This window comes from Aquarana catesbeiana, linkage group LG02 (assembly GCF_042186555.1).
Source record: "Aquarana catesbeiana isolate 2022-GZ linkage group LG02, ASM4218655v1, whole genome shotgun sequence".
Taxonomy (NCBI): domain Eukaryota; kingdom Metazoa; phylum Chordata; class Amphibia; order Anura; family Ranidae; genus Aquarana; species Aquarana catesbeiana.
In genome coordinates, this window is record NC_133325.1 from 695,682,405 (window position 1) to 695,708,101 (window position 25,697).

Here is a 25,697-nt window from a genome sequence, read left to right on the forward strand (position 1 = left end):
ATTGAACTTTTTGGCCTCAAAGCAAAACGCTATGTGTGGTGGAAAACTAACACTGCACATCACCCTGAACACACCATCCCCACCGTGAAACAGGGTGGTGGCAGCATCATGTGGGGATGCTTTTCTTAAGCAGGGACAGGGAAGCTTGTCAGAGTTGATGGGAAGATGGATGGGGCCCACAACAGGGCATTCTTAGAAGAAAACCTGTTAGCTTGGGACTGGGGCAGAGGTTCACCTTTCAGCAGGACAATGACCCTAAACATACAGCCAGAGCTACAATGGAAGGATTTAGATCAAAGCTTATTCATGTGTTAGATTGGCCCAGTCAAAGACCAGACCTAAATCCAATTGAGAATCTGTGTCAAGACTTGAAAATTGCTGGTCACAGACAATCTCTATCCAATCTGACAGAGCTTGAGCTATTTTGCAAAGAAGAATGGGCAGACATTTCACTCTTTAGATGTGTAAAGCTGGTATAGACATACCCAAAAAGACTTGCAGCTGTAATTGCAATGAAAGGTGGTTCTTCAACATATTGACTCAGGGGGGCTGAATGCAAATGCACGCCACACTTTTCAGATATTATTTGGAAAACCATTTATCATTTTCCTTCCACGTCACAAATGATCTTTGATCTGCAGATGAAGAAACAGAAAGATACAAAAAGAAACAATGTTTCTTTTTATTTTAGTGTTTCAGTGGCAGAGCAATGTTGTTAATAAACATTGCCCGCTGCTTTTTTTTTCACAGCTCCAATTACCGGACTTCTTTAACAATTTAGCTGTCAACAGGGGAGACCCACTGACAGCTCAAAGAACCGAGCCTGAAAGTATCAGTTTCAGGTATCGGTGCATTTGCATGAGTACCGATACTTGTGCAAATACTTGATATCGGCAATGATACCGATACTAGTATTGGTGCAACCCTAGTAAATACACATCATATAGTATAATCTTAAGAACTGCTAATGTAAACATTTCAGCTGCAGTTCCTCTTCATCAGCCTAGATCAGCCATTCTGAACTAGGATTTCTCCAAAGTTTGCTAGGGGTTCCTTGAGCTATGGCTAATTGACCTCCCATCTGATGGTGCCTGCATGGTTCTGGGTCCAGCACCACTTGGCAGAGCCAGCGCATAACACCACTGATTTTTCTGACTGTCTGTAAGGATGACATTCTGATCACCACTGTAAAAAGAGTATACTTCCCACTGAACACTAATGAATACCTTAAAGCTGGGGTTCCCTGAGACCTTATTTTTTTTATGGGTTCCTCTGGGATAAAAAGGTTGAGAAAGTCTGGCCTAGATAATGGCTATAGGAATAAGCACAAGGTATCAGAATTATAGATAGAGTGTTAGCATCAGCCAGCCAATGGACATATACAGTACATGTACTCTACAATGAATGAGTGGATCGACTTGCTGCTCCCTCTTTCTGACATGAAGTAACCTGCTTTTGAAAATGCACTATTAACATTGCTAACAATATGTGTCTCCTAATTATTGTTACGTAACTATATAAGTTGTGAAGTGTTTTCAGGAACTTACCTGTTTAAATATTTTCTGTCGCCTTGCAAACAATCCAAAGCAAATGATGAGGAATGCTACCACCACTGCACCACCGATTGCTTCCACTGGAAGTCCAGGCTGTCTCTCTATGTATGTGAAACAACACTCCACTTAGAAGCACAAAAGTATGAACATACAGTATGTTTTCAGTGCTAGTTTAACCTAAAATAAAGCCCTATGAAAATGAAATAGAGACCAATATACTCCCAAAATAAATTAAAACACCTAATTGCCAACCCCTGAAATAAAAGTCCTTTTTTTGTTTTATTAGGGGAGGCCTTGCAGAAAAAAAAGGGGGGGAGGCGGGCAGCTGCTATAAGTGACAAAAAAGTCTTCAATAACAAAAGTGGTTGATTGGCCCAAAGAGCTAGCAATCAGAATTAAAGAACTCTTTCCCAACTCACCCTAATTTCTCTCTATGCAGTTTATCATGCCTTTTCTACAATAACACTTTTTTCACTAACACTGTGGCTGCTCTGTGCGCCTCTTTATTGGCCATATCCAAACTTGTCGGACATAGTTCAAAGGCCATGCAGTACATTTTGGTTTTAAAAAATCCTCCTGGGACCTGTAAATCACTTAAATCTTATTGGAGCCACTGACTCTCAGAGAGAGAAGATCCTCCATTTTGCCCAAAAGTCTTCTATGGCTACCAGAATCCAGGAGACGGGTTACAAGATCTTGACCAGATGGTACAGAGTCCCTACCACTTTGCATCTTTTCTTCCCTCAGGTTCCCAGTGTATGCTGGCGATGCGGAAACTCTGAGGGAACAATGCTCAATATCTTTTGGAGCTGTCCTAAACTTGGGCCCTTTTGACGTGAGGTGACCTGCACAATCAAACACCTGACAAATGTTGATCTTGAAGGGAACCCTGTGGCTTGTCTACTTCACCTCTCAGAGAGGCCAATTAAGAAGTATAAGGCCTCCCTTACAATCCAGCTGCTGAATGCGGCCAAGGCATGCATCCCCCTCTGTTGGAGATCGGAGAACCCTCCATCAAAATCAAAGTGAACGAATTGAGAGACATGGAGGACCTCACCGCTACCTGGCATAGTCGGGGGGAGACCTTCCGAGAGACCTGGCGTCCTTGGAATCATTTTGTGTATACTGACGCCTATCTTCAAGAGGTGGCATAACCGCTCTGACCTCTTGAACTCAACTTCACTCCCCCGGGCGAGAGGCCCTCTCTGCTTTTTCTCTTACTCTCCCCTCTCTACTGTTTTTTTTACCCGCTTTGGGGATATTCAATCCCTTAATCCTCCCCCCTCCTCTGGCACCTTTCCATCCTCCATCATCCTGACTCAGTAATGGGTTCTGTTGTTCAATTATGATGTATATCCCTGTCTATATTTCGCCTTCTATGTTGTTCTATTACTGGGCAAGACAGGCCCTAGGGAAGAAAATACCTCCCCTTAGGTTAAAAAGATTCTAACCCAAGTTACCCCAGTGGTGTCTGTAGCATTCTAATATGTAGGTTCTGGGTCTGCCATATAATAGTATGTTGGGCTCCCCGGTGCAATGCACTGACCACTATCCACACAACCATAAAAACTTTTTTATGACCACCTATAAGGTGCTATATTGGGTATGATGTTCCATTCCTCTGCTGATGTGACCTTATATGTGTTTTCTGATTGTGATATTCGTTGTTACTGCATACTTTGACTGTTGACTGTAACTTTCTTGGGTAATAAAGGAATTACAAAAAAAATCTTATTGGAGCAAGGTCTTTTCTCCGATCTCCGAGATCACTGATAGACCGATGATCTCTGACCTAGAAATATTATTAAGTAGAAGGTAATTCTGCGCTACTAGTAATGAATAACTGTGTGATTAAATATTTAAGGTTGCTGCTAGACACAAACTGTTATTAGCAGGAAAAGTGAAAAAAAATATATAAAGAGATTGAGCACTACCTTACATCACACATATATAATGATTACCTAGCAATATGAACAATAAGTGCACAACAGGGACCCCTAGTGGGAGTAGTAAATATGACACTTATAAGTTTACAAAACAAAGTGCACAACAGTGGCCCCTTGTGGGAGTAATAAATATGACACTAAGGCCCCATTCACACTAGCGCGTTTTTTGATGCATTTTGCATTTTGCAGAAATGCACGGGAATTTTTTAACATGGGTTCCTATGGAACATGTTCACATCAATGCTTTTTTGTATCTCTGCGTTTTTGGAAAGGGTCGGGGACTTTTTTTCATGCAAAAAGCAGCGTTTTGCATGTAATGGTTTTCAATGGACAAGCATCAAAAACGCAAGTGCAGCGTTTTTGCAGCGTTTTTGATGCGTTTTTGGTGCGTTTTTGGTGCGTTTTTGCCGTTTTTTTTTTATTTTTTTTTTTTTGTAATTTTTTTGTAAGACTGTAAAAAAAAATGAAAAAAAAAAAAAAAAAAAACGCAAAACGCAAATCGCGGCAAAAACGCGGCAAAAACGCGGCTCAAAAACGTGGCAAGCATGAAAAAAAAAACCTCCAAAAACGCTCAAAAGCAACATGCATAGGTGTGAATCGAGCCTTAGGGCCAGTTCAGACCATATGCAGTTCTGTGCCGTTCTGTGCGCTTTTTTTCTGCACAAAATGCATGCACAGTGTTTTCCATGTATTCCAATGGCTCTAGTTCACACCATGCAGTCAGTTTCTGCGCTGGAAACTGACTGCATGGTGTGAACTAGAGCAATTGGAATACATAGAAAACACTGTGCATGCATTTTTTTGTGCAGAAAAAAGTACGTGGAACTGCATCTGGTGTGAACCGGCCCTTAGAACTATAAATAAACAAAACAAAGTCCATATGATAAATGCAATCTTCTCATGAACAGGTGCAATCTGCAAGGTATCCAACCGTGAATAGATGGCGAGTAGGTGACAAACACCAAGTAGACCCTCCAACAGTCACACTATGCGCTCACCTCCCAGAATGGCCCTCAATAAGGCTCGATTCACACCTATGCATGTTGCTTTTGAGCGTTTTTGGAGGTTTTTTTTTCATGCTTGGCACGTTTTTGAGCCGCGTTTTTGCCGCGTTTTTGCCGCGTTTTTGCCGCGTTTTTGCCGCGATTTGCGTTTTTTTTTTTTTTTTTTTTTTTCATTTTTTTTTTACAGTCTTAAAAAAAATAAAAAAAAAAAAAATAAAAAAAAAAAAAAAACGGCAAAAACGCACCAAAAACGCATCAAAAACGCTGCAAAAACGGTGCACTTGCGTTTTTGATGCTTGTCCATTGAAAACCATTACATGCAAAACGCTGCTTTTTGCATGAAAAAAAGTCCCCGACCCTTTCCAAAAACGCAGAGATACAAAAAAGCATTGATGTGAACATGTTCCATAGGAACCCATGTTAAAAAATTCCCGTGCATTTCTGCAAAATGCATCAAAAAACGCGCTAGTGTGAATGGGGCCTTAGGCCTAGTAGCACCTTCCCCTCTTGGGGGTCACAATCCGAAATGTCTTTTCAAGCTCCCATCAATGGGCTCCTCTCTCACTCTCATCAATGGGCTCCTCTCTCACTCTCATAGGTGATGGCAACATATGGGTAAAGAAGGAACTAACATAGTGTTAGTACTATAAATGTAGTTTAATTAAAAAAACATACAAATGTTCCACTCACATTTAAAAATGCACTAGCCCTGGTGCATACAGGGGATGAACTTAGGCATACACAGTCTAATCCCTGGGGTCACAGAATCATCTGCAAGTCCAGGGCCGAGTCCAGGGCCTGTATGCACCAGGGCTAGTGCATTTTTAAATGTGAGTGGAACAGTTGTATTTTTTTTTATTAAACTACATTTATAGTACTAACACTATGTTAGTTCCTTCTTTATCCATATGTTGCCATCACCTATGAGAGACCACGCTTGCAGGAGCCCATTTAGGGGAGCTTAAAAAGACATCTCGGATTGTGATCCCAACAGGGGAAGGTGCTAGAAGGCCTAATTTAGGGCCATTCTGGGAGGTGAGCGCATAGTGTGACTGGTGGAGGGTCCACTTGGTGTTTGTCACTTACTTGCCATCTATTCACGGTTGACATACCTTGCGGGTTGCACTTGTTCATTTTTAAATGTGAGTGGAACAGTTGTATGTTTTGTTTATTAAACTACGTTTATAGTACTAACCCCCCCCCCCCCCAGCCTGACCACCAACATTCCCCCACTGCTGTCCCACTGAGTCCGCCCACTAGCCATCCCACCAAGTCCTTCAGTGCCTCAGCACCCCCCCCACACACACACACACACACCTGTATGATGTCAGCCCCCTTACACCTGTACGCTCTCATCCCCCCTTACATGTGTATACTGTATATGACACACACACAGGTATGTACACACACACAGACATGCACACACACACACAGGCCTGTACACATGCACACACACATAGGCATGTACACACACAGACATGTATACACACACACACACACACACACACACAGGCATGTACACACACAGAGACATGTACAAACACACACACAGGCATGTATGTACACACACACACATGTACACACACAGGCATGTACACACACACAGGTATTTACTCACACACACAGGCATGTACACACACACACACACACACACACACACACGTACTCACACACAAACAGGCATGTACACACACACACACACGTACACACAGGCATATACATACACACAGGCGCACACACACTGGCATTTATATACACACACACACACACACACACACAGGTATTACACACAGACAGGTGTGTACACACACACACACACACACACACACACACACACACACACATGTACACACAGGCATGTACACACACAGGCATGCACACACACACAGACATGTACACACACATACACAGGAATGTACACACACAGGCATGTACACACACACACAGCCACCCCCCCCCCCCACTTGTACAACAGCCCTCACTTGTAAGGTGGTCCTCCTAGTCCCAGCTCCTGTTTCCACATGTGGCTGAGACACAGATAGGAGCTGCAGTCCCAGGATACAGTACACTGAGTACAGGCAGCTCACATGAGGGGTGCACATGCAGGAAATGGCCAGAGGTGGCAGCAAAGAGCCCGATGAGAGCTCATCGACACAGAGCAGCAGCTGCCGACTCAGGCATATACACACACAGGCGTGTACAAACACACACACACATATGTACTCACACAGGCATGTACACACACACACAGGCATGTACACACACACATGCATGTACACACAAACATGGGCATGCACACACACACATGTACACACAAACACAGGCATGTACACACACAGCCACCCCCCCTCACTTGTACAACAGCCCTTACTTGTAAGGTGGTCCTCCTCATCCCAGCTTTTGTTTCCACATGTGGCTGAGACACAGATACAGTATCTCACAAAAGTGAATACACCACTCACATTTTCGTAAATATTTTATATCTTTTCATGTGACAACACTGAAGAAATGACACTACAATGTAAAGTAGTGAGTGTACAGCTTGTATAACAGTGTAAATTTGCTGTCCCCTCAAAATAACTCAACACACAGCCATTAATGTCTAAACCACTGGCAACAAAAGTGAGTACACCCCTAATTTAAAATGTCCAAATTGGGCCCAAAGTGTCAATATTTTGTGTGGTCACCATTATTTTCCAGCATTGCCTTAACCCTCTTTGGCATTGAGTTGACCAGAGCTTCACAGGTTGCCACTGGAGTCCTCTTCCACTCCTCCATGATGACATCACAGAGCTGGTGGATGTTAGAGACCTTTCGCTCCTCCACCTTCCATTTGAGGATGCCCCACAGATGCTCAATAGGGTTTAGGTCTAGAGACATGCTTGGTCAGTCCATCAACTTTACCCTCAGCTTCTTTAGCAAGGTAGTGGTCATCCTGGTGGTGTGTTTGGGGTCATTATCATGTTGGAATACTGCCCTGGGGCCCAGTCTCTGAAGGGAGGGGATCATGCTCTGCTTCAGTATGTCACAGTACATGTTGACATTCATGGTTCCCTCAATGAACTGTAGCTCCCCAGTGCTGGCAGCACTCATGCATCCCCAGACCATGAAATTCCCAACACCATGCTTGACTGTACGCAAGACACACTTGTCTTTGTACTCCTCACCAGGGCAGGACTTAGGGTGGTGGGGGCCCCTGGGCTTGAGTCACTTTCGGGCCCTACCTTCTATACATATGCACAGCTCTATAAAATAGAAATAGAAAAGGACAAGGTGCATCAGACTCAGTGCAGTACTAAAGAACTTCTATTTAATTGGACATAACAAAACAGCCAAATGGCTACTCACAAAAGTAGATAATATATAAGCGTATAAGTGGGGGATACTGTGCTGGTATTCGTCCTGGGTCCACCATTAATAAAAGCAATAAAAATGGATAAAATGATAATTACTGTATTTATCGGTGTATAACACGCGCCGGCGTATAACACGCACCCCAAGTTTAGGAGGGAATTTTAAGGAAAAAAACTTTTAGGAGGGAAGTTTAAGGAAAAAACTTACATTTAAATGCCCATCAATGCAGCCTTATCAGTGTCCCTCTGCAGCCTTGTCAGTGTCATTGTAGCCTTGTCAGTGTAGCCTTGCACCAGTGTCATTGCTGCCTTGTCATTGCAGCCTTTCAGTTTAAAAATGTCCTGTGTATCTCGGCGGCTGTCGGCCGCTCTCGGTGGCTCTCGGCAACTTTCAAAACAGGCGGGGCCCGTGGGGCCCCCTATTGGCCGGGGCCCATGGACTTGAGCCCAGTCAAGCCCAATGGTAAGTCCGGCCCTGCTCCTCACCTGGTTGCCGCCACACAGGCTTGACACCATCTAAACCAAATAAGTTTATCTTGGTTTCATCAGACCACAGGACATGGTTCCAGTAATCAATGTCCTTAGTCTGCTTGTCTTCAGCAAACTGTTTGTGGGCTTTCTTGTGCATCATCTTTAGAAGAGGCTTCCTTCTGGGACAACAGCCATGCAGAATAATTTGATACAGTGTGCGGTGTATAGTTTGAGCACAGACAAGCTGACATCCAGACCCCTTCAACCTCTGCAACAATGCTGGCAGCACTCATATGTCTATTTCCCAAAGACAACCTCTGGATATGACGCTGAGTATATGCACTCAACTTTTTTGGTCGACCATGGCGAGGCCTGTTCTGAGTGGAGCCTGTTCTGAGTGGAACCTGTTCTGTTAAACCGCTGTATGGTCTTGGCCACCGTGCTGCAGCTCAGTTTCAGGGTCTTGGCAATCTTCTTATAGACTAGGCCATCTTTGTGTAGAGCAACAATTCAGATATTCAGCGAGTTCTTTGAGGTGCCATGATGAACTTCCAGTGACCAATATGAGAGAGTGAGAGCGATAACACCAAATTTCACACACCTGCTGCTCCCCATTCACACTTGAGACCTTGTAACACTAATGAGTCACATGACACCAGGGAGGGAAATTGGCTAATTGGGCCCAATTTGGACATTTTTACTTAGGGGTGTACTCACTTTTGTTGCCAGCGGTTTAGACATTAATGGCTGTGTGTTGAGTTATTTTGAGGGGACAGCAAATTTACACTGTTATACAAGCTGTACACTCACTACTTTACATTATAGCAAAGTGTCATTTCTTCAGTGTTGTCACATGAAAAGATATAATAAAATATTTACGAAAATGTGAGGGGTGTACTCACTTTTGTGAGATACTGTAGTAGCTACAGTCCCAGGATACAGTACACTGAGTACAGGCAGCTCACACGAGGGGTGCACATGCAGGAAATGGCCAGAGGTGGCAGCAAAGTGCTGGACACAGAGCAGCAGCCGCTGACTCACACAGGTACAGAAGCATTCATGGAGCTCCTCTGCACCCACCCCTGCCTTTTCACATCCCTGCTGATTGGCTAGGCCCATCCAGATGCTCTCGGGCCCCGTACTAGTGTATGGGCTGTACCCTTCTGATGGCGGTCCTGAATATATCACTGGAAGCTTTTTTTTCTATCGGTTTAATAAGTGCAAAAAAAACCTTTTGATCAGGAGGGCCCTGATCACACTGTGCTACTCTGGACCCGGGAGAAAGGAAGCCATCAGGGGATCAAATTTGCAGAGAGGTGCTGGGATAAAAAGAACCCCAGGATGGAGTGCAAGACTGGGCTACAGAGTGTTCAGGGGGGCAGGCTTCTAGTCTGAAGGGAGATTCATGTGGACCATCAGAGGACATCCTCAGGAGGACCTTAGTATACAGAGACTGACAACTGAGCCAGAGGATCCACATAGGCACAAGTCACAGATGCAGGCTTGATAGGGGGCACTATACTCGTGTGACCTCTCCTGGTTTTTGGGAAAGCAGACTGCTGACCGAGGGATATCTACACAGCATCAGTGTTGAGAGGTGTTTTTGCCACCTGTAGCTTTTTTTCTTAAAATAATAAATATGATATACTTACATGCTCTGTGCAATGGATTTGCACAGAGCAGTGCTTAAACTCTGCTTCTGGGGTCCCACACCAGAGCTTTCAGCTCCTCCTCTTTAGTGTCTGCCACAATACCAAGTCGCTTGCTATGGGGGCAGACATGCGGGCTCGCTCCTGAACTGGACTGTGCGTCACACACTCACAGCGCAGCTTGTTCCTGCTCCCTGCTCTCAGGGTTTGTTTGGCAGGAGCCAATGACTCCCGCTGATACATCTCTGTCTTATGAAAGTAGGGAGAGAGGAGAGAGCCACTACTACAGACGGGCACAGTGGTGGATCAAGTAAGGACTCAGGTAAGTATTTAGGGGGATGGGGCAGGGTTGGTGATACTGCAACTGGGGCATTAAGGTACAAATTGTCTTCGCTTTAGAACTACTTAAAACTGATCTTATCTTTTGTAGGGCTTGCCTGCCCTAATAACTCCCTTTGCTTTGTTACAGATGTGTCGTGAGTGTCAGGCTCAGTTCAGAGTGGGTCCTCAGTGGGAACAGCAGAGTATCGTAGCATCTCAGCAGCTTCTTAGGGAACCATTCCTACAGTACATTTTAAGAATGATAACATTATAGGGGGCTACAGAAGTCAAAGCAATAAGGATTTAAATTTACATAGGGGCCAGTTCACACCAGATTTCAGTTCAGTGTGTTTTTTTTCTGCATCGGAAATGCATGGACAGTAGGTTATATGGGTTCCAATGCCATAGTTCACACCAGTGCAGTGCAGTCCAAAAAATTAGAACATGCTGCATTTTTTCTGCATTGAACTGTACTGGGATGCGACAAAATGCATCAAAACGCACCAGAATGCATTTAAATTGCATCAAAAATGCACTGGAACACATTACAGCAAACCCTTCCAAGAAACCTTGGAGAAAAAGAAAAAACAAGAAGGGAAAAAACACACTGGAACACATTGAAATTGCATCAAAAACGCATCCAGAGTGAGTTTTTGTGGTGTGAACTGTAAGCAAAAATGCATCTGGAGTGCATTTTTTGTGGCGTAAACCAGTCCAAAGAGAGCCCAGATAGCAAGGGTAACTTGCCACACATTTGTGGCAGTGTTGAATTGTAAGTCTTGTTAACTTGCTGCACATTTTCATTGGCAAGTTGTACACTTTCAGAGAACTTGAAGCATGAGTTCTAATTAGGGTTGCCACCTCATCCCTTTAAACCCAAACACAAGATTAATTACACAGGTTCTGTGGCTGATTAAGGTGATAATTAAACTTATGTGGTGCCTTAGTTGCATTTAATTAGCCACAGAACCTGTGTTATTCAAAAGTGTTCGGGTTTAAAAGGGTGAGGTGGCAACCCTAGTTTCAGTTGACACTTTTACAATTTGTAGCACATTTGCATAGTCTCTAGCAAGAGCAAAGTTGCAGTGGTGAGTCTACAGCTAAAGCTCTGCAAGTCACAGTGACCCCTGTGGTGGGATGACTATATCACAACATAACTGAACCAGAACGTGCAGCAGACTTGCAGAAGGTTTGCAAAGAAAGTTGATCTGGAGTCATGCAATGCGGACTTGCTGCAATTGTGCAACAAACTTGTGAAGCCTGGCAAGTCTAGCAATAGCTTAGCAAGTCATTTTCAAACTTGAAGCACAATTGCTTGCTACCTGTGAGACAGCTGTTCAAAGTTTGCAGAATGTAACAAATCTTACCTCCAACTATCAGCTCAAATATTAATGTAGTTACATTTCCACTGGCAGTAACGGCTACACAAGTGTAATTAGCGGTGTCTGACATCTCCACCTTTGTGATAGAGAGTGTCCAAGTGTTGCTGCTCATACTTTGCTCAAAGCGAGATGGAAATGACACAATGCTGTCGTTTTGTCTCCATGACATTGCAACTGCTGGGTTGGCTTTGAATCCACAAGTGAGTTGGACATTTTGACCTGCTTGTGTTATCGTTTTTGTATCTCCAGACAAGATGGGCTCAACTGAAAAAGAGAGAAAGATGTTAACTGCTTTTTCACCAATATGCAATAGTTAATAAGTACTGGTTTTATGAGCAAAGAAACTTCCAAGAATTTACTGTGGAGACTTTACTTACACAAGACGTTCAGCTGTACAGAGCGTTTAATTGTCATGTCACTCTTCAATAAACAGGTAAAGCTTATTCCATTATCATCAGGTGCTACTGCTGGCAGACATACTGTGCTGGTGTTCAGGCTGTTTTCCGGTTTTATATCTACTTGCTGGGTTCCACGGTACCAAATCAAGGTTTCAGTATTAGAATTGTTGACGACATCGCATTTGATTGTTTTCGACTGATTGACTTTGAGGTCAAAACGATTATCATAATTGAAGCCATTTAACTTCAGATCAAGTGCTAAAAAAAAAAAAAAAAAACACATAAAATTACTGATATTACCATAAAGGAAACCTGTCATGAAAGATATATGTAGTCTAGCATTGCTGATCTCTCCCTCTGAGAATATTGTTTTACTGGTCATAATGCTGATGCTTTGGCTTTAATACGGCTTGTGCTATTGATCTGGAATAAGTAAAGGTGAGTGTATAAGATAAGGTTTTACTGGCTTTCAGTTGCTGCATGCTTTTCCTAGATCTGCAACAAGATTTGTCAAATTTACTGAAGCCAGAATAGCAAGACGAGTAGTATTTTTTTTAGAAGGAGAACAGAAATGGCTGCCTCCATATTTCACTCATGACAAACATTCTTAAAACAGGGGTCTCAAACTGGCGGCCCTCCAGCTGTTGCGGAACTACAAGTCCCATCATGCCTCTGTCTGTGGGAGTCATGCTTGTAACTGTTAGCCTTGCAATGCCTCATGGGACTTGAGACACCTGCTTTAAAGTGTATGTCCAGCCAAAAATGTTTTAAGCTTTGGATAGAGTGGGGAAGGATTGGAAACCCCACCTGCATTTAATGCAATCCAGGGCTCACCAGAGGGACCCCCGCCCCCATTTCCTGTCCTGCTGATAACAATTTACTTCACAGGAAGTTGGGGGGGGGTGGGATTTCTAACAGCAACATAGAAAAAAAAAGACATTTTTTTTTTTGTTGTTGTACAGTAGAGAAAAGCAAGAAAGATGTTTATTTCTGTCTGTGCCCCTGTTGTAGATTTCCCCTCACTTCCTGTCTGGTAAACCATTGTCATTGGAACAGAAAGTGAGGGGAAAAAGTCTATAAAAGAGCTCCAGATAGTAGTAAAAACCTGACAGGGGTTTCAACCCATTCTCCAATATTAAAACATGGTCTTGACATACACTTTAATGTTACGCATACAGCACTGTCAGAACAAGTTCCTTTCTACCAGTTTCTCTTATATAAAACATACATATAATCAAGTTAAAGAAAACATGATATGTTATACTGATCTACAAATATGCACATTTAGTATCGTTGAAATAAATTTCTCTATGGGAGGAGGCCATAACCAAATACACTTCAGTTTCTTATTTGAATCCAAAGTCACATAAGAGACAAGCAGAGATCCAGTGATAGGACAAGTAATGGCTTTGATGAATTGTGTCTAGGGATCAGCTCTTGGTTCAGGCATTCATTCAAATGCTGGGGGGGCTTAGTCTGTTCAGCTGGAGCTGAATATTATATATAGTAGTGGGTTTTTCTCTCACTTCTATATATGGCAGCTTCCTTTTCTTGCGGTTGCTAAGGAAGTGGTGGGGGCTTGCACCTGTTTTGTCCTTAGCAACCAGAGATCACCTGTCCCTATTGATTTACTGGGTGGGCATCCCCGGCCATGTAAACAAAGCAGCCAGGGGCAGTTTACCAAAGAAAAATAGTGTTGGGTTTCTTTCATAATTTATATTAGGCCCTTCATATCTGGAAAGAATTTTAAGGATAAACCCCACGTAAACATCAAGAAAAAAAAAGGCACAGAGTTCCAAAAATCCATACTAGGCCCTTATCTGAGCATGCAGCCTGGCTGGCCAGGAAAGGAGGCAAGGGAATGAGTGTGCAGCCACACCCGCCATTATCATACTAGGCCACACACCCTCAACATGAAGGGAGGTGCCTTGTCAGGGAGGACCCCCCTGGCAAAACATCTTGTCCCCATGTTGATGGAGACAAGAGCCACTTCTCCACAATCTGTCTCTCTGACCCAATGTAACAGAAAGTGAGAACACATCTGCCCAAGGGGACACAGAAATTAAAATCTGATTGTAAGATTGTAATCATCCCATATACTATCTAAAGCTAAAAGACGTATTAACTTCAATATATGAACACAAATTATGACAGTATTTGCAGTGAGGAAGGACTCATAGACATCATGGCATCCTATCGTAGTGTGGCTCTTCAAGAGCCAATAATAGTCAATGTGTAACACACAGGTAGGAATAACAGAGCTCAGAAAACAAAAGCTTTTATTAGATAGACAAAGTACAATGGTTTAGGTGCCTCCTCCAGTGTGACACAGAAGATTATTTTGAACTACAAATACACTATAAGTGCAGCACTAAAACATAATCAGAATCTCACATCTAACTTTAATAAGATCCTTAGTAAATTAAAAGTCCATTCCTGAATAAATCCAAAGGTGCCCGGGAGAAACAGTTGTGAAGCCACAAAGCTAGATGTTCCAGAAAATGGGAAAGGCCACGACTGTCACCAGATCACACTGCCTCTTACTGTCAACCATGAACCCTCACAAGGGAAGGTCAAAATCACAATATGGTAACACTCTGTACAGGTCTGCCGTGGGGATAGGACCTTGTTGTCGGAAATTCCGACCGTGTGTAGGCTCCATCACACATTTTCCATCGGATTTTCCGACACACAAAGTTTGAGAGCAGGATATAAAATTTTCCGACAACAAAATCCGTTGTTGGAAATTCCGATCGTGTGTACACAAATCCGACGGACAAAGTGCCACGCATGCTCAGAATAAATAAAGAGATGAAAGCTTTTGGCCACTGCCCCGTTTATAGTCCCGACTTACGTGTTTTACGTCACTGCGTTTAGAACGATCGGATTTTCCGACAACTTTGTGTGACCGTGTGTATGCAAGACAAGTTTGTGCCCACATCCATCGGAAAAAATCCTAGGATTTTGTTGTCAGAATGTCCGAACAAAGTCCGACCGTGTGTACGGGGCATTAGTGTGAGAAGGGTCTCAAGTTTACTTCCGGCATTTGGAAGGCAATTTGCTCTCATGATCTCATTTAAGTCGTCCTGTATATATAGCGTGATGTCACCCTGACAACATCATTGCTGATGAAACTTGTAGGGAGGAGTTGGAGATGTGTGACGTCATCGTGCATCGGGACGCAGCAGTCATCTTGCTGGTTGGTAACACTAGTGTTACTTACAGACATGCAGTTTTTATACAGAAGTGAGCGTAATACTTTTTAATTAATAAATTGAGCTGAAATTACTACACTGTGAGAAGCATTCTCCATTCTTTCTTACTGCATACTATTGGGGAGTCCCCAAAGGAGATAATCGGGAGATTAAGAGTGTACCTTAGAGAAAAGTGGTGAACCATCCCCACGGTAGACCTATCCAGAGTGTTCCCATATTGGAATTTTGACATTCCCTTGTGAGGGTCCATGGTTGATGGTAAGAGGCAGTATGTTCGGATGATGGTGGTGGTCTTTCCCTTTTTTCTGGAGCATCTTTTGTGGCTTCCCAACTGTTTCTCTCAGGCACCTTTGGATTTATTCAGGAATGGACTTTCAATTTACTAAGGATCTTATAAAAATTAGATGTGAGGTCCTGAATATGTTTTAGCGCTGCACTTATAGTGTATTTGTATTTTTATGTTGTTATCCAGCAATATTATGCCAGCAGCTATTACTCAGCTATTATTCATTGTGATTTATGTGTTTATCCCTAGTGCAGATGATTGTGTTAAATTATTACACATTTTGAACTGTAGCAACATGACGGTAAGGCTGACACTACTTTGGAGGAATTTAAGCTTTCTTCATGTTACTGGGACATTGGAGCTTGCCAGCCGATGAATTCCACTATTTACCACTCATGGTAGACTCACTAAGTAAAGTGCTTATATATGTAGCATCCAATGCTACTCAATCAGAAGGCAGGAATATCACAGATCTTATGAAGTCCTGCCTTTTAGCTTCACATTGGCATTTTAGTAAGCAGAACTTTAGCTTACCCACCCTAAATATACAGTATTTGTAAAGACAAAGTGGATAAGAGAAAGTTTTTTGTTTTTTTTGTCATGATAAAGTTACTAGCAGTAGGTGGAGATGTAAAAACTATAAAGCTGTACTAACAAAGATGATTGTTAGCAGCATGTCTCTGTTCCTAGGGTATAGAGACCAAAGTCATACCAGTATTCTACACTGAATTAACGTTGTTCAACAACTACTTATCATCTTACTTCAGTGTCCAGCCAAAAAACCTTTCTGTTGAATTCTTAAATATAATGGGAAAAGATTTGAACCCTCATCAGGTTTACCTCCATGCAGGACTTGGATTTCCTCCCACTTATTATCTGTACCCATCCACCTACTGAGACAATCACTTCTAATTGTTATGACATTTCCCAATTAGGACATAAAAAAATATATCAGAATTCACCTTTAGAGGTAAATATATATTTTTATTTTGCATAAAAAAATTGTAAACAGTACAAGGTGTACATTCGCCGTTTGGAGTTATGACATAGATATGTTGGCCCCAAAACTAGCTAGGGCTAGGATATGCAATCGTATAATCCAAAACTATAAACAAGCATATTTAGAATCTAATCAGTATGTAGGCTTGTCAGATAAGAGGGTCAAAAGAGAAGAAAAAGAAAGTGAATGGTAATCATTTGTTACTAAATCAACAGGGAGCAAAGAAGAAGAGGCAGGGAAAGAAAAGAAATAAAGAGGGAGAGGAGCCTCCCCGAAAGAGTCTGGGGGAAGAATAAAGAAAAGGCGAGAGAGGAGTCTTGAGCGTCTCTCTCGCGGCCATGCTGGTGTACATCTGTGCTAGGGAGTAGAAGATAAAAAAAAAAGAAAAAAAAAAAAAAAGGAAGAACACGTATAGTTTATATTTTACCACAGAGCTTTAAGGGCGTTGGAAGTGGAAAAATCAATCCAGACATACCACAGAGCTTTGAACTTCTCAAAGGTGTCATTGTCCATTGGCAACATCTCCTCCATTCACCAGAATTCACCTTTAGTGCAAAACATTTCAGTATACCACATTGCACTAGATACAAACCTCACGCCGATCTCTGGAATATCCCTAAAGTTCCTTATCTTAATGGCAATTTTCTATCTTGTAAAATTCACTTTTAAACAGCTGATTTGGAAATGGAAATGTTTGGCCTTCTACACATTTATGAATTCCAGTATAAAAATCTAGCACTGGCTCTCGTGTCATCATATAATGTTAAAATCGCAGGTTTTGCTGTTCAGATTACCTACCTCTTACTTGATAGAAGAAAAAAGAAAACACAGTTAATACCAGCAGATATTTCATTGTTGTTAGTATGACCTAGAAGGGAGAAAAAATGAATGTGAATATACAATATACTGTAAATGTAAAAGCGCTCCATAAATTGACGGCGCTATATAAGTGCCTGTAATAAATAATAAATAGTAATAATAATAATAATAATAATAATAAATCAACAAACGTTTGAACACTAAAAACAACAAAAGACTATGGGGGGACTAAAAAGAAGTGAGTAGCTGTACGCACCATTTTTCTGGTAAGCATTCTTTCACAGCTTCATTTTCATCCAGTTTAAAATTGTATTTGAATGATTTTGTACATTAGGGGAATTTGTCCCTTTGCCCATTTTCCAGGTTTCAATTTGCTTATATTTTTTCTTCAGTTTTTTTAATTATAGACACTTTTTATTGAAATGTGCCCCATTTACAGTATATAGAGAGGTACACAGACTTGAGAACAAAAGGTTTTTATTTCAAGATTTTTTTTTAGGAATTTAGCAATTATGTTGGCATTGTTTACTAAAATGATGGCACTTTTTCTGAATTCTGATCACTCTTGCATTCACATTTTTCAAAGACTGTGGTTACCTTTTTTCAGTATGCTAGTTATCTATTAATTCCTTTTTATTCCTTATTAATTCCTTTATAAACATGGTGGAAAACAGCTGGCATAAAGGTTCCAAGAAGGGCCTTAAATTAAATGTAAATGGGGTACAAATTTCACAATTGCACTCAATATCACATTTCCACTGGAAATAGATTTTTCCATTTTGGTTGAGTATTGCTGTGTTTTATTCTGCCAGGTAGTAAAAGGTCACTAGGACCCCTGTAGAGTAATTTTAAGTTTAATAGAAATGTGGCCAACTTTCAGCTTTTTTACTATGGCATACAAAATTGTATGACTTATTGAATTCCCAAGGCCACCACGACATTATGGTACCTGAGTTAAATTTTACAGATCAATTACACATTTTAAATTTTTAAAACATTGTACATATTCACTAACAGCAAGACTGAAAAGATCAATTTCAGTATTTGAGGACTAAAACATTTTTGTATATTTGAATTATAAATAGTTTCAAAATCTATCTAGGAAGCCAAGGAGCAATACGTTAACATGACCAGCTATTAAAACTAAAGCATAAGCTGTTTACTTCCACATTTTGTTAAATATTTCCTGTAGATTTTCTTGGGCCGACAAAGTCCAAAAGCATATTTCTATTTCCTTGTGAGGAACAAAGTACATTAAACTGACCAATTCCCCAAAACTTTACCATGACAAGTATTTCTGAGGACCTCTGGAAAAGACATTGTAGAGTCCTCCTGGTATAATCTACAATTAAAAGGGAAGCAACCAAATTATTTATCAGATTCAGTCTCTTACTTTTAGAAATGATCCTCTGCTTCTTTGATGAGCTATCTCCACAATGTGAGCAAGTTTGTGTTCTTTGGTGCTGTTCTTATTCCCTCTAAACTCTATATTTACTTCAGGGTCAATGCCTGAGAAGTTACAGGTCAAGGTCTACCCTGTTTTATGGGCTTTGCGTAAACATAAAACCACTCTCGAGAAAAGCCTTCTGCATTGCTTAGCATAGACAAGCTTGTTTCTGGTCTATTTAATGGCTTTGGGTGAGGCCTTAAAGTGACTGTGAATTTCAGAGATTTCTGGCATCTATAATTGTTTCCGTGCCATTCACCCCTGTGAATTTGCTAAAGGTTGTGAAAGTTTTCTCTGCAGTCTCAGAAGAAAATGTTTGTATGAAAACAATCTGTCACTAAGCCTAAATCCCCAATACTTGTATAAACCCCATGCTACCTATTGTAGGAAGAGCGACTATTAAATGTTACTCAAAAGTAACATTTACTCAAAAGTCCAAGTTTTCAGAATTAGGGTTTTGATTGGTTGAATTCAATATGAGTTACCACAACCCATTACACTTTACTTGCCGGCAAATAGTAAAAAAAATACAATTTTGGGTACTGCTGTGTAACAGAACAGTTACAATTTATACACATTCATTATTATATGTACTGTATATTAGACATATTCTGTATACAAAAAAAGTATAGTATACATTTATATATTTAAATTACATGCATAGCATAAAGTCTTGAGCCTGATCAAGGAATCAGGGATCAGCTTAAAATCCCCCTTCTTTGCTGGCTAGTCAGCGGTATAAACTGCTATGACCCAACAAGGTCTTGGTTGTGATGAGAAGCTTCGGTTAGTTTCATCTTCCCGTTGGAGGGTAGTTAGTTCAACTACAGTTTCCTCTTGTTTATGAATATCAGTGTGTCACTACTGCTATTAACTTACTAATAAAATGCACGGTGCTAAAAGCAAAGACGGAGCACACCTGTTAAAAATATTTTGTTAGAAATGTTATATCTGAGTTTTTTGCTCTAGACCAGTGATGGCGAACCCGTGGCACGTGTGCCACTGCCGGCACGCCGAGTCTTCTCTGTGGGCACGCCAGGAAAACTGAGAAAACACACTGAAACACTGACATCCAATCGCGCACCGCAGCCCCCATCGCAAACTACATCTCCCAGAGGTCTGTAGGATAGCGGTGACATGTCCGAGGTGGGTGTGACTAAGAAGAAGCAGCCAGCGGAAATCCAATCATGAAAGCCATCTCATCCACACCGCACCCACCATCAAACTACATCTCCCACAAATATCTGGGGTCAGCAGTGACGTGCTGTGAGTGCTGTGAGACGAGAACATGCGGCTGGGATCAGAGGAGGCTTGCGGGAGACTTGCGGGCGGGAATGAGCTGCTGGAGAGATTGGAAACAGGTAGGAGATGTGGAGTGGACATGTACACTTATCAGTCCGAAGAAAAAGGGGTTCACACCGCTTCAGGCATGTTATCCCATGGATAACTCACTCTGCCTCACTCTGCCATCAGGTGCTAGCTCTGCAAACGTGCACTGCAGACAAGAAAGGTAGCTGGATGAATTAACACCTTTATTGTGTAAGATTAATTAAAATCCAAAACGGTCAATCAATCCATGTACAAAAAGCTAGCTGTTCTTTTTGTACCTCTTCTGTACATGGATTGACTGTTTTGGATTTTACTCAGTTATGCACAATAAAGGTGTTAATTTGATGTGCGGCCATCCAGCTACCTTCTTGAGTATCTTTTCAGTCCGTGGTGTCTTGCTTCTTAAAGGCAGAGGCTCAAGCTGCTCCCCTGCTGGTGGGTACCTTTCCCCTTTTAACTTCTTCCTGTCCAGTTTCACTAGCTTCATCCTGGCCCTGTTTCTAGGGCAGGATCCAGGTTAACCCCCAAAATTTGGATTAAATTTATCGTTTTTGTAAAAAAAAAAAATGTTTTAGGTAGGTGAGTGTAATGGTCAGGTAGGTGAGTGTAATGGTCAGGTAGGTGAGTGTAATGGTCAGTGCATGTCAGGTAGGTGAGTGTAATGGTCAGGTAGGTGAGTGTAATGGTCAGTGCATGTGTCAGGTAGGTGAGTGTAATGGTCAGGTAGGTGAGTGTAATGGTCAGTGCATGTGTCAGGTAGGTGAGTGTAATGGTCAGGTAGGTAAGTGCATGTGTCAGGTAGGTGAGTGTAATGGTCAGGTAGGTGAGTGGATGTGTCAGGTAGGTGAGTGGATGTGTCAGGTAGGTGAGTGTAATGGTCAGTGCATGTGTCAGGAAGGTGAGTGTAATGGTCAGGTAGGTGAGTGTATGTTGCACAGTGTATTCTGAGCACAACACATTCCTGATCCCTGCATTCTGAGCGAATCTGGCAGAATCGTACATTTTTGGTCCCTTAGGGCTCATTCAGAGGGATGATAAGTCCCATCCTCTGTACAGAACCACTGGTAGGTTTAGGTCGGGTTCACACTGAATGAGGGTTTCCCCACATCCAATTCGCATAGCAGGAGAATGTGACTGGCTCTCTATGGAGACGGTTCACATATCTCCGGGGCAGCTGCGGAGCGCACAGCACATGCGTCTTTAGCTCCGTTTCAGGGGCGAATTCAGGCAAAGATTCGGCCCTGATTCGTCCCTGAACCAGAGAATGGAGACGCACAGCTTTCCTGTGCGATCCACAGCCGGTTTCAGTGTGAACCGAGCCTAAATTCTGTGTTGGCACTTTGAAAGAAATAAGTTGGTTTTGTGTCGCGGTTTGGGCACTCGGGCTCAAAAAGGTTCGCCATCACTGCTCTAGACCACCATCTGTATACTATGCTGTTATTAACGCACACCCTGAAGTTATATTGATGTATTTGTTTATATTGTACATTTGATCTTGTGACACAATAAAAACCTTTCTGTTTGAAAAAAAAAAAAAATACATGCATAATGTGTTTTTCATACAGCTTTACTCATCTCAAAGACACAAAAGTTTTTCACAAAACGCAGCAAAAGTGCTCAATGCAAAACTTTTTTTTTTTTTTTTTTTAATTTGATCATTTTTATTCATGATTAAACACAGTACATCACATTACTCAATATACGAGTTACCAAACAGTAATAAAACCTCCTAATACCCGATGTGGTGTATAGGTTCACACTATAAAAGGTACATTTCTGCTTTTCACCCCCCCCCCCCCCCCTGCACCACTATATATACCTTGTACCAAACTCTTTTCCCTATATATAACCCCAAACATATTACTACTACTCCTATCTTAAGAACAACATCCTCCCTATCTTCTTCTTACTCTATTTACTCTGTAGGGTGGGTCGCACTCATCAACCAGGGATTCCAGATTTTTTTAAATTCTCTTAGGTTTCCTGCCCTTACAAACACTGTCCTTTCTTTTCCTATTGTTTCCGACACTTCCCTACGCCAGTCAGCAACCGAAGGGGGTTTCTCAGCTTGACATCTCTTGGTTATTCCCTTTCTTGCCTGATATAGGCATCTCCGCACTGCTTTTATTTTATCTCTCCCATTACCCAAGTTCCCACCTACCCCCAGAATACATAGCTTTGGATCTAGTTTGAGACTCACATTAAAAAACCTGTTTATATCCTCAATCACTTCTAACCAATAGCGGGATAATTTAGGGCATTTCCATACCATATGTAACAATACTCCATTCATTTGGCATCTAGGACACTTGGGATCTACTCTTCTCCCCCATTTAAACAGTTTTTGGGGGGTATAGTATGCCCTATGCAGTAGCATTAGGTGCGAAAATTTCTGAGCTGGCGAGACTGAGACCTGGTGGCCTCCCTTCAACACCTCCCTCCACTGGGCATCCGATATTATCCCCAGGTCTCTTTCCCACTTCCCCCTACACCTAAGTTTATTTAGTCCTTCCCTGCTATTTCTGAAGATATGTTGGTAGAGTTCAGCTATTAATCCTCTTGATCCCTCAAAACTCTCTATCATCTGGGGGATGGGTGATTGGCTCCAGTTCGGACCTTGTTCCCCATACTGGGCCTGTAGTGCATGCCTAATTTGGATATAGCCAAAATATGACCGCTTCGGGACACCAAACTCTTCTTTTAGGGAGGCAAAGGATTTCAGCACATTACCATTATATAATTGCTCTAGTTTAGTTATCCCCCTTGCCTCCCATGTTTTAATTTTTCCTATCTTTGTTAGTTCTTGAAGATGTTTGTTATCCCAAAGAGGCATATCCCCCACTATCCCCTCCATACCTTTCAGACTTTTAATACTTTTCCAAATTTTTAGCATTAGTTTGACTGTGGGAGTCCTATATGCAAACGAGTTTGCCTCCAACACCTCCAGCACTCGTCTATGGGGTGCACCTGCAGTCATTATACCAAGGTTATTATTACCCATAGATCCGATACCTGTTCTCAGATGTTGCAGCTGAGCTGCCAGAAAGTAGCAACGTGGATGCGGGACCGCCATGCCCCCCTCACCCATTGCAAGCTGTAGGGTCTGCAAACTTATCCTTGGATGCCCCCCCCCTCCACACAAGCCCTCTAAACAGCATATCTATTTTTTTGAACCATTTACCATATATCCAAACTGGTGAATTATGTAAGATATACAATAATTGGGGCATCCACAGCATTTTAACCAGGTTGCACCTTCCAGCTACCGACAAAGGGAGTCCTTTCCATATATCAGCCTTTTTTTTTAATTTCTCCAATAATGGGGCCATGTTATTATTTAAGAAATGGTCTGGATCCCTTGTTACCTGGATCCCTAAATATTTGGTTTTCTCCACTATTTTTAATGGGGTTTCTTCCAGAAAAGTACCTTGTTTGATGGGGTCTATTGGCAGCAGGACAGACTTTTCCCAGTTAATAGTGAGGCCGGAGACCTCGCCAAAGTCTGCAAAGACTCCCATCACCTGTCTTAGTGACCCTTCCGTGTTCCCCAGGAAAATAAGGACATCATCCGCGTATAACGCGATCTTCTCCTCCCTGGTCCTTCTCTGAAACCCCTCCACCATCCTATTTTGTCTTATCGCCGCGGCCACTGGTTCCATAGCTAAGGCAAAGATCAGGGGTGAAAGAGGACACCCCTGTCTTGTACCTCTCTCCAACTGAAACTTGCTAGAGAGTACATTGTTAGTTCTGACCCTAGCTATGGGATAACTATATAGGATTTTCACCCACCTCCTAAATGAGGGGCCGAAGCCATACACCTTCAGAACCTGCCAGATAAATCCCCATTCAAGACTATCGAAAGCCTTCCCTACATCCAACATCATGACAGCTCTAGTACCCATGTTTTCTATTGGAATCTGCAGATTCAGAAATAGCCTCCTTATATTCTCACTTGTTGACCTTTGGGGGATAAAACCTGTTTGATCCGGGTGGACTAAGCTATGAATTATCTTTTGAAGCCTAGTGGCCAAGATTTTAGCCAGAATTTTTACGTCTGAACACAATAAAGAGATAGGTCTATACGATCCAGGTTCCAAGGGATCTTTCCCTTCTTTGGGTATCGTTATAATTGTGGCCTCCGTCATTGATTCGGGCAGCCTCCCTTCCTGATATGCCCACTCAAACACCTTGAGAAGTTCCGGTAGCAGTATCTCCCCATATTTTTTGTAGATCTCTGCCGGGAGACCATCTGAACCCGGAGATTTCTGATTGGTCAGTTGTTTTACAGCGGCTTTAACTTCTTCTAATGAGATTGGGGCCTCCAGGGTCTCGATCTCCAGCTCTGTAAGGGAGGGCAACTCCATTTTCCTAAAGAATCTTTCCATTATCTCTCCTGCCACTGGCCCCTGGGATTTATATAGTTCTTCATAGTATTTCTTAAATGTTTCATTTATTTTATCTGGTTGATATGTAGTCTCACCTTCCCTGATACTAATGGCGGGAATTATTGGGGGGGGGAGCGTCCACTTTAGCAATATGAGCTAATATCTTCCCTACTCTTTCCCCCTCTCCGAACATTATATGTTTTTGGAATGCTCTTTTATTTTCAGCTTTCCTAGACATTACCTCTTTATATATTGATTGCTTATTTTCCCACCTTTGATAATTTTCCGGGGATGGGTTTTCCACAAGCTCCCTTTCTGCTACTAGGATCTCATCTCTAGCATTCTCTTCCTCAGCCTTTGATGCTCTCTTTACTCTTGAAATCTGCTGGATCAATATTCCCCTCATGTACGCTTTCAGCGCATCCCACATTACCCCTCTTGCCACTGAGTCCTCATTTAGAACTATAAATTCTCTCAGCTTTGCTATGGTCTCCTTTGGGTCCTCAAGAATCTCGAGCCACACTGGTTTCAGTTTCCAAGTACCCCATTGTTTCCTTGTCCCGATATCCATCCTAACTGTCACCGGTGTGTGGTCCGAGATTCCTCTTGGATGATAGGTTATATCACTGACCAATGAAGCGGCCATGTCATTACCTAAAATAAAGTCTATTCTTGACAGTGAGGAGTGGGTACTAGAGTGGCACGAAAACTGTTGTACCCCGGGGTTTCTCACTCTCCACAGGTCCATCAGCCCCGCCTCTTCGAGAAACTGGCCCATTCGGATCCCACATGGATTCTGTCCCGCTTTTCCTGGGGGGAATTTGTCTAATTCTTTATTTATTATAACATTAAAATCCCCTACTGCAATGATAGGGATCCTCGGTTTGTCTACCACAAACTCCAGCAGGCTATATAAAACTTCTAATTTAAAAGGTGGAGGGTTATAAATATTTGCTATTATACAATCCTGATTCCCTATCGTGCAGTGTAAGAAAACATATCGGCCCCCTTCATCTATCTTGCTCTGTCTGCAGGAAAACACAATCCCCTTCCTAATCAGCACCCCCACCCCCCTCGAATAAGAGGAGTGCACCGCATGGTACTGATTCTGAAATTTTTTGTTCTTAATAAATGCTTTT

The 25,697-nt window shown here is 42.2% G+C and overlaps 1 protein-coding gene across 2 annotated transcripts in view; it reads right to left on the reverse strand.

Annotated features, from left to right (window-relative positions):
- TMIGD1 (transmembrane and immunoglobulin domain containing 1) overlaps positions 1–25,697 on the reverse strand; it is a 118,089-nt gene that overhangs the window by 17,021 nt on the left and 75,371 nt on the right. Inside the window, exons 1-5 of one of the 2 annotated variants that reach the window (XM_073616855.1) lie at positions 18,791–18,902; positions 17,377–17,446; positions 12,057–12,335; positions 11,665–11,943; positions 1,548–1,654 (exon numbers count right to left, since the gene is read on the reverse strand). In XM_073616855.1, the coding sequence (XP_073472956.1) occupies positions 1,548–1,654; positions 11,665–11,943; positions 12,057–12,335; positions 17,377–17,431 (720 nt within the window). In that variant the 5' untranslated portion in view covers positions 17,432–17,446; positions 18,791–18,902. Of the gene's footprint in view, positions 1–1,547; positions 1,655–11,664; positions 11,944–12,056; positions 12,336–17,376; positions 17,447–18,790; positions 18,903–25,697 lie in introns of those variants that run through there. The other variant, XM_073616854.1, reaches the window with a different exon arrangement.